The sequence below is a fragment of the Cervus canadensis genome, chromosome 7 (assembly GCF_019320065.1).
Source record: "Cervus canadensis isolate Bull #8, Minnesota chromosome 7, ASM1932006v1, whole genome shotgun sequence".
Classification (NCBI taxonomy): Eukaryota; Metazoa; Chordata; class Mammalia; order Artiodactyla; family Cervidae; genus Cervus; species Cervus canadensis.
Window position 1 is genome coordinate 4,696,549 of NC_057392.1, and position 14,443 is coordinate 4,710,991.

A 14,443-nucleotide genomic window follows, 5' to 3' on the forward strand; every position below is an offset into this window, starting at 1 on the left:
TTCAAAATAGTTGCCTGAGACAGACTGTGCCCCTGCAGTTGTCACTCAGGTGAGCAGAGATTCCTGCTGCTTCCTGTTCTGCCATCTCCCTAGAATCCTCTTTGCTACATGCGTGTTTAGGACAGGACTTCAGGAGTATCTCTGGCATGTTTGGGAAACCATTACAGAAGACAGTCAGTGGGTGGTAATTAGTATTGGAAAGTTATCAGTCATAAGAATTCATCTGAAATCTAATCAAGACTCTGGAATTCAGGCAATAGCAGATGAAATTTCTTCTGCTGTCAGTGGCATTCTTTTAACAGATGGGAAGCTACTGAAGGTGTCTGATCAGTAAAGGACACTTGTCCACTCGTTTATTTAATAGATACTATTTGAGTACACACTGTGTGCAGTATAGTTTTCTGGACAGAAAGGGTGCAGAGATGGAAGGTGAGCCAAAAACCTGTCGTAGAAGAATTCACATGCTATCAGAAGTGATAGACATGTAAGTTACAAAGGAATGTGATAGATGTTACAATAAATGTATGTCCACAGTGTTGTGGAAACTTAAAATAAGGCCAAATCACCTTCAGGGAATTGGGAGTATCTTAATGGAAGAGGCAGCATTTTATGGTTTGTGGGGAGGAGTACTGGTTTAGCAGGTGAAGAATATTGAGGGTTTAACAGTAAGGTCATGGTCTGTTCAGGGAATGGTAACTAATTTATGCCTCTGGAGTTCTGGGAAATAGACCTTGAAAAGCAACTTGGGATCCCATCATTAAGGACCTAATGTGATCTGTTTGATGAGGAAACCATGAAAGATGTATAGGCAGGGGACTGAAGTGATTTTATTTTTTTTCTCATTTAGAATAGTTTATGTGGCCTTAATATATGACATGAAGAACAATATCTAGATTTTAGTAAGCCTTCTGATTACGTCTACTCATTGAATTTATATCTTTAGTTAATATCCATAGTCATTAACTGTGTGGACTTTGAGAGTTAAGAACTGGCTTAGAGTCACAGTAGTACCACTTTGTAGCATTTATTCAAGTGTTTGATGTGGTGTGTGTGGCAGTCCCTCAGTCGTGGCTGACTCTCGGCAACCCCGTGGACTCTAGCCCACCAGGCTCCTCTTCATGCAATTCTCTAGGCAGGAATACTGGAGCCAGTGGCCATTTCCTTCCCAAGAGGACATGGTAAACCTCCCTTTTCTCATCTGGATAATGGGGCTTCTTAATAGTTTCTGGGCCCTGTTGACCGGGGGCAAGTAATGAAGTTTCTATTGGGTGGGGAAGAAGGCAAATGAAACTTGACACCAGATGGACTATAGTACTCTAAGGACTGAGTGAAGGTAGGTTTTGAGGTAGATTTGAGAGATGGCCATAAAAAAGGTGTAAATTTAACTTACAAGAGGTAATTAGTTCTAAATAGACTTTTGTGTGCTTTGCATCAAGATCTGGAGAAGAGAGCCATTGAAGGTGTTTAAGCAGGAATCCATTTGATCCTGTTTTTCCAAATGGCTTAAGTTGTATCCCAATATAATTATTAATAGTGTCTCCCCTTTAACGCTCAATGGTTTACCCAGTTTGGACAATAAATTATGTGGCCAGTCACTTTCTAAAGCAAAGATATAGTAAGAACAAAGGGCCATGATTGAGCCATGTAGAATACAAGTAATGAGAAAAAGCAAAGAAACCAACCTCTAGTTGAAGTGAAACAGAAGAAATAGTCTTTAAAAACCCAAGAGAGAATGGTTTTAATGGTATTAACGAGTTGAGATTTGTGAGATCAGCACGGTCAAATTAGCAAGGTTATGGACCATAAGCATACATTAATTTATCAAGGTAGAGCTCCTTGTCTACTCTTGATAGTGCAGTTTCTTTTGGGCAGCTGGAGGGAAGTCAAATTAGTTTGTTTCTTTGAGGATAAGGGCCGAGTCTTTCTTTTTTATATCCTTAGTGCCTAGCTCAGTAGTTGTTATGTAGGAAATACTTGGTGCATTTTTTAAGAATTGAAATATAATTAATAGTTTGTAAAAATGTGAGATAGTAGCTATAGATACTACACTTAAAAGCAATTCAGTCAAATGGAAAGGAGGATGTTTTTAGTTTGGCAGCAGTTAGAAAGGAAAGATCTCTTCATCTTACACGTTAAGATGAACTCGGTGAAGAGAGAAAATTAAACTTTCTGAAAGGGGAAGGAAGTTTGAAACCTAAAGTTTCTGCTGCTTAGAAAAGAATCTATTGTGAAGTGAACAGTGTGGCCTTACAGAGGTAAAGATAATACCCCCTCCCCCGCCCCCAACCCCACCTTCTGCCCAGCACTGCCCAACTTTTGAAGATTTATGAATACGGTCATTGGAGTCAGAAAATCTAGAGCTAAATCTTGACTTTACCTTTTACTAGATTAGTGGCAAGTCATTCTAGTCTATATTCTATCACTCTATTCTGTATTCTCCTATATTTAAATGTCTTAGAGATTTAGTTTATTTTTTAATTGAAATTTAATTAAATGAGACACTAGAGTAAAAATTTTTTAATGTCTTGCTAACTTTTTTTATTTTTTAAACCCAGAAATTCTTGGCCCTAAGCTAATACTTATAATGATGTTGACTTTTTTCTTCAAAAAAAAAAAAAAGCTTAACAGATAATGTATGCGTGTGTGTGTGTGTGCTCAGTCGCTTTAGTCATGTCCAACTCTTTGCCACCCCATGGACTACAGCCTTCCAGGCTTTTCTGCCCATGGGATTTTGCAGGCAGGAACACTGGAGTGGGTAGCCATTCCCTTTTCCGGGGGATCTTCCTGACCCAGGGATGGAACCTAATCTCCTGTATTTCCTGCACTGTGGGCAGATTCTTTACCCCTGAGCCTCTGGGGAAGCCCTGACAATGTATGCACCGGACCAAAATTCAAGTGGTAAAATGGGGCATACTCAGCTAGAGATTTTAGTGTCATCTGTGAGATTCTGATCTCTTCCTCATCTCCCCAACTATTACACTTTACAAGATAATGTCCTTCTGGCCACAGTTGATTACCCCAGCACATCATTGCTTTGACAACATTTCGCTAAGACAAGGACCTGACCGAGTTCAGCCAATGAGTGACTTCCTGATATGTTAGGGCTCAGGCTGAGAGAAGGTTAATGGAATCTATAAGATACAAACTAGTGATACATCAGTAGCCATGTTTCCCACCAGCTGGAGAATGCAGATCTATAGTGAAAGACAGTCATGCTGACATGAGAGAAAATCAGAGGGAAAAGGAAGGAGTGGGTCAGACACAGTCCTAGCACCCTTCGAGCTCCTGAGAGCCTCTGCTTTCTTGGCCCTCCTAGTTTGATTCTGTTACTCTTTCTTGCATTCACTGAGCAAGGTGAGGCAATGGGTTACGGTTCAGGTCAGACTAGCTTGAAAGGAGTTTATCTTGTAATTCAGCTAACACCTGAATTTCGATGAAATATTCTGACTCCAATGCTCATGTTTTCTCCCCTGCAACACATTCTTTCTCTAGGGCTAAAATCTTAGGTCTGAAGTTCTGTTCCTTCCTAACTTGTGGGCTTTCTAGGTGGTGCAGTAGTGAAGTATTGAAGCCTGCAAATGCAGGAGACACAAGAGACTCAGGTTCAATCCCTAGGTCAGGAAGGATCCCCTGGAGATGGAAATAGCAATGCACTCCAATATTCTTGCTTGGAGAATCCCATAGACAGAGGAGCCTGGCAGGCTGTAGTTCATGGGGTCGCAAAGAGTCGGACATGACTGAACGCACACTCTTTCCCCCACCACCACCACACCACCCCCAGTCTGTTCTAACTCCTTTGGTTTCTTCCCATTCCATAGATCCTTCTCCAAGGTACTGGCAAATGCCTCCCTCATCCTGGAAAGCCTTCGCCTTTATTCTTTCAGTTCAGTTCAGTCGCTCAGTCATGTCCGACTCTTTGCGACCCCATGAATCGCAGCACGCCAGGCCTCCCTGTCCATCACCAACTCCCGGAGTTTACTCAAACTCATGTCCATCAAGTCAGTGATGCCATCCAACCATCTCATCCTCTGTTGTCCCCTTCTCCTCCTGCCCCCAACCCCTCCCAGCATCAGGGTCTTTTCCAGTGGGTCAGCTCTTCGCATCAGGTGGCCAAAGTACTGGAGTTTCAGCTTTAGCATCAGTCCTTCCAATGAACACCCAGGACTGATCTTTAGGATGGACTGATTGGATCTCCTTGCAGTCCAAGGGACTCTCAAGAGTCTTCTCCAACACCACAGTTCAAAAGCATTAGTTCTTCAGCGCTCAGCTTTCTTCACTGTCAAACTCTCTCATCCATACATGATCACTGGGAAAACCATAGCCTTGACTAGACGGACATTTGTTGGCAAAGTAATGTCTCTGCTTTTAAATATGCTATCTAGGTTGGTCATAACTTTCCTTCCAAGGAGCAAGCATCTTTTAATTTCATTGCTGCAGTCACCATCTGCAGTGATTTTTGGAGCCCCCCAAAATAAAGTCTGACACTGTTTCCACTGTCTCCCTATCTATTTCCCATGAAGTGATGGGACCAGATGCCATGATCTTAGTTTTCTGAATGTTGAGCTTTAAGCCAACTTTTTCACTCTCCTCCTTCACTTTCATCAAGAGGCTTTTTAGTTCCTCTTCACTTTCTGCCATAAGGGTGGTGTCGTCTGCATATCTGAGGTTATTGATATTTCTCCCGGCAATCTTGAGTCCAGCTTGTGCTTCTTCCAGCCCAGCATTTCTCATGATGTACTCTGCATATAAGTTAAATAAGCAGGGTGACAATATACAGCCTTGACGTACTCCTTTTCCTGTTTGGAACCAGTCTGTTGTTCCATGTCGAGTTCTAACTTGCTTCCTGACCTGCATACAGGTTTCTCAAGAGGCAGGTCAGATGGTCTGGTATTCCCATCTCTTTCAGAATTTTCCACAGTTTATTGTGATCGACACAGTCAAAGGCTTTGGCATAGTCAATAAAGCAGAAATAGATGTTTTTCTGGAACTCTCTTGCTTTTTCTGTGATCCAGTGGATGTTGGCAATTTGATCTCTGGTTCCTCTGCCTTTTCTAAAACCAGCTTGAACATCTGGAAGTTCACGGTTCACATATTGCTGAAGCCTGGCTTCAAATCCCTTATGATTACACAGTGGAAGTGAGAACAAATTTAAGGGACTAGATCTGATAGACTGAGTGCCTGATGAACTATGGATGGAGGTTCATGACATTGTGAGGAGACAGGGATTAAGACCATCCCCAAGGAAAAGAAATGCAAAAAAGCAAAATGGCTGTCTGAGGAGGCCTTACAAATAGCTGTGAAAAGAAGAGAAGCGAAAAGCAAAGGAGAAAAGGAAAGATATTCCCATTTGAATGCAGAGTTCCAAAGAATAGCAAGGAGAGATAAAAAAAAGCCTTCCTCAGTGATCAATGCGAAGAAACAGAGGAAAGCAACAGAATGGGAAAGACTAGAGATCTCTTCAAGAAAGTTAGAGATACCAAGGGAATATTTCATGCAAAGATGGGTTCGATAAAGGACAGAAATGTTATGGACCTAACAGAAGCAGGAGATATTAAGAAGAGGTGGCAAGAATACACAGAAGAACTGTACAAAAAAGATCTTCACGACCCAGATAATCATAATGGTGTGATCACTCACCTAGAGCCAGACATCCTGGAATGTGAAGTCAAGTGGGCCTTAGAAAGCATCACTCCGAACGAAGCTAGTGGAGGTGATGGAATTCCAGTTGAGGTATTTCAAATCCTGAAAGATGATGCTGTGAAAGTGCTGCACTCAATATGCCAGCAAATTTGGAAAACTCAGCAGTGGCCACAGGACTGGAAAAGGTCAGTTTTCATTCCAATCCCAAAGAAAGGCAATGCCAAAGAATGCTCAAACTACCGCACTTTATTCTTTGGGCTCCATTAGTTCAGTTGTGACTAAAGCATGCAGAAGGATTTTGGTAGAAGTTTAGAAAGGTCATAGATTGTGGCCAGACTGAGGAAAATTTAGACAGCAGTCTTAAGTCATTTGCTATTATCGTATTCCTAGACCAGAGATGTTTAATAGAACTTTCTGTGATGATGGAAATGTTCTGTGTCTGCAAGCTGTTATCCACATGTTGAGGACTTAACATATGTCTAGTGCAACTGGGAAATTGAATTTTTAATTTTATTTAGCTGTAGTCAGTTTAAATTTAAATAGCCATCCAAAGCTAAGGCTGGGGCCTCCCTGGTGGCTCAGTGGTGAAGAATCTGCCTGCAATGCGGGAGATCTGGGCTTTTCCCTGGGTTGAGAAGATCCCCTGAAGGAGGGCATGGCAACCCATTCCAATATCATTGGACACAGCTAAAGTGACTTAGCTCACATGCACAAATGAGGCTAAGACTACCAATGTTAACAGTGTAGCTCTAGCCATCAGGAAGTCACCAAAATATATAGTTTTTATTTACTTTGTTTTTAAATCAGGGAAGTGATGTGTGTTTTATAAAAAAGAGAACTGTGGAAAGAGTGTGGGCCTTTGGATGGTAAGGAAGAGGCAAGAATGGAAAATCACTTTCTATCATGTGCTTGTAACAAGGATGGGGAACGTAGGTGGGTGAGCTGCTTTGGGACAGCAGAGGTGGAGTTCAGTCCTGTAGAAGTTGCATTGACATTGTGGGACATTTAGACAGAAATGTCCAATAGGCAACTACAAATAAGAGTTGAGAGCAGAGACTAAGATTAGACGTGTGCATGTTTGTAGTCATCTACCTAAAGGTAATAAAGCCGTAGAAATGGGTTATATCCTCCAAAGAGGGAATGGAAACCTTGGATAAAGGAGCATCAAGGGCAGAGGCTTGAAAAATGTTTACATTTAAAAGGTAGAAAGAGGGAGAAGAGGTGCAAAAGTCAAGTTACTATGTGATGTTTGTAAGAAACCAGCAGTTAGCCTTGCAAGTCATAGCAGGAACCCTTTGCTTTAGGCATAGCCCTCTTCAGGGAGATTAGACATTTTACTTGAAAATGCAAATAAGTATATCCCTCATGATATGGATCTGGTGGAGAGTTGTAATAAGCAGGCATGGGGCAAGTAAAAACTACCAATGTGCTATCACAGTGTCGTTTCTGCCTGTAGAGTCATACATGTACCTGTAAAATATGATTAATCTTTGGTCAGGTTGCCAATAAACATAGCAGAGCTTAGTCCAAGTAAATCAGCTTATAAACCTGGGGAAGAGAATGCCTCGAGTCCTTTAATGTTTGCTAGATAATCAGTGTGTATAATCAGTATTATAAATAATATTATGCATAAGTGTATTTTCTTCTCTCTCTCCTTCCTCCCTCCCTTTTTTCCTTTTCTTCCTTTCCTCCCTTCTTTCCTCTCACCCTCTCTCCTTCCTCTCTTCCTTCCTTGTTCCTTTCTCCCATGCTATGTGGCTCATAGGATCTTAGTTCCTTGACCAAGAATCAAGCCCTAATCACTGGCCTGACAGGGAATTGCCTTAAATGGATTTTCCATCTAAGATTAAGGAGAAACTGTTTGGGAGAACCTACACTGGATGCGTTTTACTCTGCAAATGGGAAGACTCATGAACTTCCCCGCAGTGTGTCACATGCTCATGAAGGTATACCAAAGGAAGTGCTCAAGCTGCCTTCTTAGGAGGGCTTGGGAGTGGATTGAAGGATAGTGTGAGTGAAGGATTTGGGAGTTCAAAGAAGGCACTCGCAAGGAGGGCAGATAAGGGGAGGAAATTTGGAAGAATAGAGGTAGGCCTAAGATCAGAGCTCTGGAGCAGACAGTAGGGGGTAGGTCAGTTTGCTACTTAGCTCATTGCCTGATACAAGGAAAGTTGAATGGTAGTCAGGGAGAAGCAACGTTGCGCCTGCAGGACCAATGGAATCCTACTTTGCCTCCACCTTTTTTTTTTTTAAGTTTTATTTATTTATTTTTCGGCTGTGCTGGGTCTTCGTTGCTTTGTAAGGGCTTTCTCTACTTGCGGGGAGTGGGATCTACTCTGTTGTGTGTGGGCTTTTCATTACGGTGGCTTCTCGTGTTACAGAGCATGGGCTCTAGGGGCATGCGGGCTTCAGTAGTTGTGCTGCACAGGCTTAGTTGCTCTTAGGTGCATGTGGGATCTTCCTGGCAAGGGAATGGAACCGGTGTCCCTTGCATTGCAAGGCAGATTCTTAACCCCAGGACCACGAGGGAAGCCTTGACTCCATGTTATTTTATTGATTACTTGACCTCAGTCATCACAGCATCTTCCTGACCTCAAGTTACTGTTAATTTATTGTACTAACTATTCCGGATAGAATATTTGAACATGTAAATCACTGTCTAGTCCTAGGGATCCTAGAAGTAGGATCCATGTACCTGAGTACTAGAAAGTTTAATTTCGTTTTGCTTTAAGACTGTAACAAAGTAGGTGTGACCTTTTCTAGCCCCAGAATATCCTGGCCTTGGGTGACATGGGATATCACTTTGGGCTGACCTCGTAGGTCAGAGGTATGTGCTTATTTATTGTGATGTTTCTGGTAAGGCAATCAAGAACAGTGAGAAGCAGGGATAGGAAGACTGTCTTCAAATGTGGGTTATTTTCAAATGTGGGTGTATAAACAGAGGTATTCATACTAGGTTTTAGTACACAAAACTGATTGGGTGCTGTGTAATTTTCAGGTTTCTTGTTTTGTTTTTTGTTTTTTTTGTTTTTTTTTAAATTCAAAATGCCCCTGAGAAATGATGGTCTACAAAAACTTAGTGTTTAGAATTTTAACTGATTCCTTTACTCAAATATTACAGTGACCTCATACCTGTTACTGAAAACAGATTTAGAATCTAAAAAGCTACAGGCCCATAGAGGTGTATTTTTCAGTTTTAAGCTAATAAGTATTTGCAGTTCAATTTAATTTACATTGTGCTGTATCTTTTTGACATATCTCTGTGTGTGAGATGTGGTACATACATAATCCATTTATAAAGAAAAATTTGACTAAGAAAAAGCTCTGTTGGAATTTTTTATTCTGTATGTTTATTTGAGTGTCTAACAGTCTCTGTCTTAGCCACTGGGGATATAGCAATGAAGCAAGCAGAAGATCCTTGCCCTCTGGAGTAAGCTATACTTTCAAGGGAGAATATTTCCCATTAGGTGGTACCTAATCAAAGGAAGAAGGGTACCTTAGTCATCTAAGAGTTGTACTTTCAGGGACCTGAGATATAAGCAAACGCACTGGAGACAGGGGTTTATTACATTTGACTTTTGTTTGTTGTGTTCCCTGCTGTATCCCAGAGCCCAAAATAGTGCTTGGCTCATATGTCTGTTGATCAGAAGTGTTTATTGTTTTGAATTTGTATAATCAGAGACATGAACTTTAATAAATGATTTTGCACCTAGCTAGTTGAAAAGTTTATAATCTTTACCTTTTTATATTTGGTGCCTACTTTTTGTTTCTCTTGGTATCCTCCTGGCAGGATGCAGGAGCTCCTTATTAATATTAATAATTAGTCATATGGTAATCTGATACGGCAAAGGTTAGATTTGGAAAGGAATTTAAGAGGTCATCTTTTGTTCAGCTCCCTGCCTAGGAAAAAACAGTAAAATAATTAGGTATGTATTTTTAATTAATCATTTAAAAAACTAGGACAACATAATTGGGTTCTCTCTTGGGAAAGTAGTGAAAGGTACTTAACCCTAGATATAAAGGTACTAACCTGAAAAAATTAGAACTTCTAATTGTGTGGGAAAGTGAAAAAAAAAACGAGCACTATTAAGCTGCTCTTTGTTGATATCAGAAATGGGCCTGTCATTCATTTTGGCATTGAAGCATAGCCTCCTATCTCAGGGGGCAGAACCAGGACTTTTTTTTTTTTTTCCCTCCCAGAGGAGCTGGACAGTTATTATAGGCTGAAAAGGCTGACCAGTTTTTCAAGAGTTTCTCCTCCCCCCGCCCACCCCACAAACTTATGGTGCTTTTGCTCTGCCTTCAAGATGCACTAAAATCTTCTCCTTTGTGACTGCTTCGGAGCCAGCAGATACCCTGACATGTATAATTCGAAATATGCAGAGTTCATGAGTAAGTTCCATCCTGTTTTTTGGCCAGTTAAAATGCAAGTGATTTTTAGAAAAGCGTTAGGATCGAGTCAGGCGTTGTGTTGTTTCACCACTTTTATTTTAAGGCTGTTTCTGAAAGGCTTTAATATGACTGTGTTTCTTTTTAAGTGTTTTTGTGGCGTTAGACAGCACTCCTCTTTTAAAAGCCAGGAACCAATTTTCTTGAGCATCTCTTTAGTTTTACTGAGAAGTGTGTTAAATTGAGCGTCTCTGAGCTCGATTGCTCATGTCTGACACAGTCTCAAGTTTCCTCTGAATGGTAACAAAGACTAGAGTGTTGTTGGTACTGCAGTGAGAGGCATGCTTCTTTAGACCAGGTAAGAGAGATCATTTTGTTTCTTACTGCTGGGTGCGTTTTTACAGCGTTTATTTTATGTTCTTCAACAGCAGCAATGTTAAATTGATAAATAGTCAGGAGCACGCAGATTTCAAGACGTCCTTGCTTGTTGCAGACAGGAAAACTACAGGGTATGGGGGTTGGGGTGGGCAGGGGGGGAGGGGTAGAGTAAGCTTAGTTCATCACTCAATTACTTATATAAATCAATTAAAATGTAGAAATAATTCTGGAGCTCCATTTTCTCTGTTCAAGAACCAAAGAAGCAATTAAAGAAAGAAATCCTTTTAAAGGCACTTCGTGGTTCTTACTTGTGACTGCAATTCAGAAGGGAGTTTTTACTTTCATTTCTTTCCAGTGGTTAATAAAATCAGCTTTGCCTCTTACCATACAATTTTTTTTTTCTCATTTATGAAAACTTTGAAATTGTCAAGAGTAAAATCCGCTTCCTCAGGATCTTTGGAATAAACCCGACACTTAAGAAAAATATTTCAGCTTTTATAGCTGTTTCATTCCCTTTTTTCCTAGTTCATTTTTCTTAAAAGTATTTGTGCTTTGAAAATGTCAGCTGTATTCTAATGAAGCTCAGGCATTGTTTGCTCATAAAGGGGCCGGTGCATTCCACTGCTTTATGGTTTATTACCAGGCACAGTGTGAGAGTGTGGGTGGCACCATTTGGTGTCTGCCTCTTGGTAGGGACTGCCATTATGTCAGCATTGGATTGGCAAGGGAAATACAGCGTGCAAGATCCTATATGAAGCTGGATCCTGTGAAGAAAATTTTAGCCATAAACAGTCCTGCCTGAGCCCAGAATGTGTGACAGCTTGATCTCTTCAAGTGTACTCTTGAAGCCTGCATTTCAGTTACAATGAGTATTCCCCCAGTCACATCTCTGGTTTTGTGGTATATGTAACATTTACTTGTTCTTTGAACTTCAGTAAAGTGAATGTTTCTAGATAAAGACATTTTAAATGGACACGGTATACTTTTCAATAATACATTTACTTAAAAAAAAGTTTGAAGGAGCTTAGTGTTGGGGGGTGGCGGGTGGAGAGGGAGAGGAGGTCAGGCAGAGGCTTTCTTTCAGTTTGGAAAGCACTGATGAAGAAAAAAAGCAACAGATGTTTCTTCTGTTACAATTGAGGTTGTTTCATTCAAAATTCACAGTAGCTGGAATGGGGAGGGGCGGTCATAAATCTGACTTAATCAGTGAATAAAGAAAAAATAGTCTTTCAAAATCTATTCTTTTATATTGAGATTTGAGAAACAGTACAGAGTAACATATTCCAAGTAACATACTTTTTGAAGAGGTGGGTTTTTTTTAATTAAAAATAATTTATGTGTCATTAGTGGAAATGTGAGAAAGTTAGTGATAGAGGAAATGATCATTAAACCATATATAACATGATGGAAAAAACTAAGCCATTATAAAATATATAAGGAATACTCAGGTGGCAAAAGTTTGTGATTGCACAGTAGGTATTAAGGCTCAAAATGAAATTGCAGCGTGAGACATCATTTACATTTGGAGAGAGATTATTTTATCTTCAGTGAGAAGCATGAGACTTATTCCTAAAGATCTTTGAATAAGAAATGTGGGAGAAATATTTTGAGTTTAATTGAAATGATGTGTTGTAGTTTCCCTCTTTAAAAAAAAAAAGGATAGTAAGCTTAGAGCAAGTAAGCTCGTGGAAAGAGGAGAATGTTTATCTGCTGAAAAGGGTAAGAAGGAAGAAGAGCTTGGAAGCGATATGCATGAAATGAAAGCAGTCAAAAAACTGGCTTTTCACTTGGTAAAGTTCATAATGAGTAAAGTAAAAATGTCTCCTTTTACAAGTAACACATAGAGAGGCTCTGTGCTCCCATATAGTATGTGTTTATATATATTACGATTTTATGCCTCTCTTAAAGTTAGCTCTTAGGAAACCAGTGCTGAGCACCAGATACTTCTGATTAGGCACTTACTAAAATGTAGCCCCCACCCTGCACCATGAAGTTAGTAATACATGCTAGCCAGAAAATTCTTTGAACCGTAGTTCCAAATTTGCATATGGAGCAAATGTTAAACGGTTTTCTAAATGTTTAGCTGCTCTAAGGAGAGGCCTGGGAAAGATAGCAACGTTAAAGGAGATTATTAAAAATTTCTCTTGCTCCTCGCTGTGATCTCTGGGCTTCCCAGATTTTCTTTGCTTCATGTAATGACAACAGAATTCAGAGATTTTGAAACTTTTCAGACCATTTTTTGAATTAAGATTAAGGGTTTAAAGAATAGCAGTATGTAGCAGTTGAATTGTTTTTCTCTAAGATAACTAACTTACAGGAGCTTAGAATGGATTTACCAAGTCATAGGTTTGATTAGAGTAAGAATCTTTATCATTTTGACCAAAGAATGTATATAGTTTTAATGGACTAGAGAGCCCTAGAAAAAGAAAAAGAAAAAAGAAAGCTGACCTCACATGTGATACATAACTTTGACAGCATCATGGCTTATAGTTATCAAAAATATGTCACTTATGATTATAAATGTAGGTATGACAGTACATTACCACATCAGCAACAGCAGTGCAGAAGTCATTAAGACTGTTAAGCCTTCAATTTAAGAATAGCATACTGAATGAAGACTTCTGGAGTGAAATACCTGTGGTTCCTGCCTTCTATGTAAACTCTTTCCTGTTCATTTCTCTCCAATTCCGAAGACCCAGAGAGTGGCTGATTTAGATGTTCTCTTGGCTTTGCGTATTTTTATGCTATTAGAAACCATTCATGGTGACCTAGAACTCTCTCATCTCTGGTGTGCAAGTCATAGGGAAGATTTGCCGGATGCCTATGTTTTTCTGAAAAGAAAACCTTTTTACATGTTTGTTAAGGAGCAGGTACAAGTGCAGTGCTTTAAGTGTCTGAAGAGCTAACTCTGTTTTGCAAGTGGCTACAGGAACCTATGGTGTAATAACATTCTTTCTTTCTACCAAGTTTTAAGCAACCAGTTTTCAAGTGAACTTTTGGTTCTTGACTCTGAAGCCGGAGATCATCAGCCGGGGGCTTTGTTTTTGGCACTTGGCTCTCTGTTGCACAGTTTGGCAGCTCTCTTGGCAATTTCTCTGACAGAGAAATGAAGAGACTTCTAACTGAGCACTTACTGTGTGCCAAGTGGACCCAGTAGAACTTATTTTTAAAAAGTTTGCAGAATCTTTTCATGGGTAAGATTTTAATAGAAAAGAGTTTGTTGATACTGATGTCTAAGATTTTGTGCTCTTGGCAGTATGGTTTAAATGTAGCTTCAGTGATAGTCTCAAGTGAAACATAGTATTGGAATAAGAGTATTGATAACAATGCAGTTTTGAATGAGTTAACAGAGTGGCATATGGAATATAATAATCCTGGTTTTTATTTGCTAAGGAAAAGAACTGCTTTGAAATTCTAATTCATGGGTGGTCTTTGGTCTTTTTGAGTTTGTTTCCTAAAGTTTTAAATTTGTTTTAAGAATGCAACTTTTAAACTGAATCTGTCTGTAGCCTTTGGTACCTTTTGTAAATATTAGAAAAAGAGCTTCTCTTGAAAATGTGAAAGTGTTAGTCGCTTAGTTGTGTGTGACTCCTTCTGACTGCACAGACTATAGCTCCCCAGGCTCCTGTGTCCATGGAATTCTCCAGGCAAGAATACTGGAGTGAGTAGCCATTCCCTTCTCCAGGGGATCTTCCTGACCCACACATCGAACCCAGGTCTCCTGCGTGGCAGGCAGATTCTTTACCATCTGATTGATTTATTTGTAACAGGGTCTGGGGCAAGTTAGCGTCTCAGAGGGGTTATGGGCTTCTTCGTGAGAGCGATTCCCACTTGAGTGCCCTTGGGTGTCCTGACGCTCAGCGGGCCTGATCTTGTGGTTGCACCAGCTCTGTCGATCTACTCCAGCCATTCAGTGGCTGCTGGTCCAAGATAAAATATGCTGCTTTCCGTCACTCTCTTTTCTAGACAACAGACAGCATCTCTGTGCCATCTGGTGGGTCTGTTGGCTTTGGTGAGGTGCTAAAAGTGGTGGCTG

At 40.3% G+C, this 14,443-nt stretch overlaps 1 protein-coding gene across 5 annotated transcripts in view; it reads left to right on the top strand.

Moving 5' to 3' along the window:
* The window catches only part of TFDP2 (transcription factor Dp-2), a 192,638-nt gene that overhangs the window by 108,459 nt on the left and 69,736 nt on the right, over nucleotides 1–14,443 (top strand). For 2 of the 5 annotated variants that reach the window (XM_043474221.1, XM_043474223.1), the window contains exon 1: nucleotides 10,308–10,387. The exons of 2 other annotated variants lie outside the window; for them this stretch is intronic. Coding sequence is in view for 1 of the 3 variants with exons in the window: in XM_043474220.1 (XP_043330155.1) it covers nucleotides 10,002–10,032 (31 nt within the window). In the remaining 2 variants the exon portion in view is untranslated. Of the gene's footprint in view, nucleotides 1–9,936; nucleotides 10,033–10,307; nucleotides 10,388–14,443 lie in introns of those variants that run through there. One more of the 5 variants, XM_043474220.1, reaches the window with a different exon arrangement.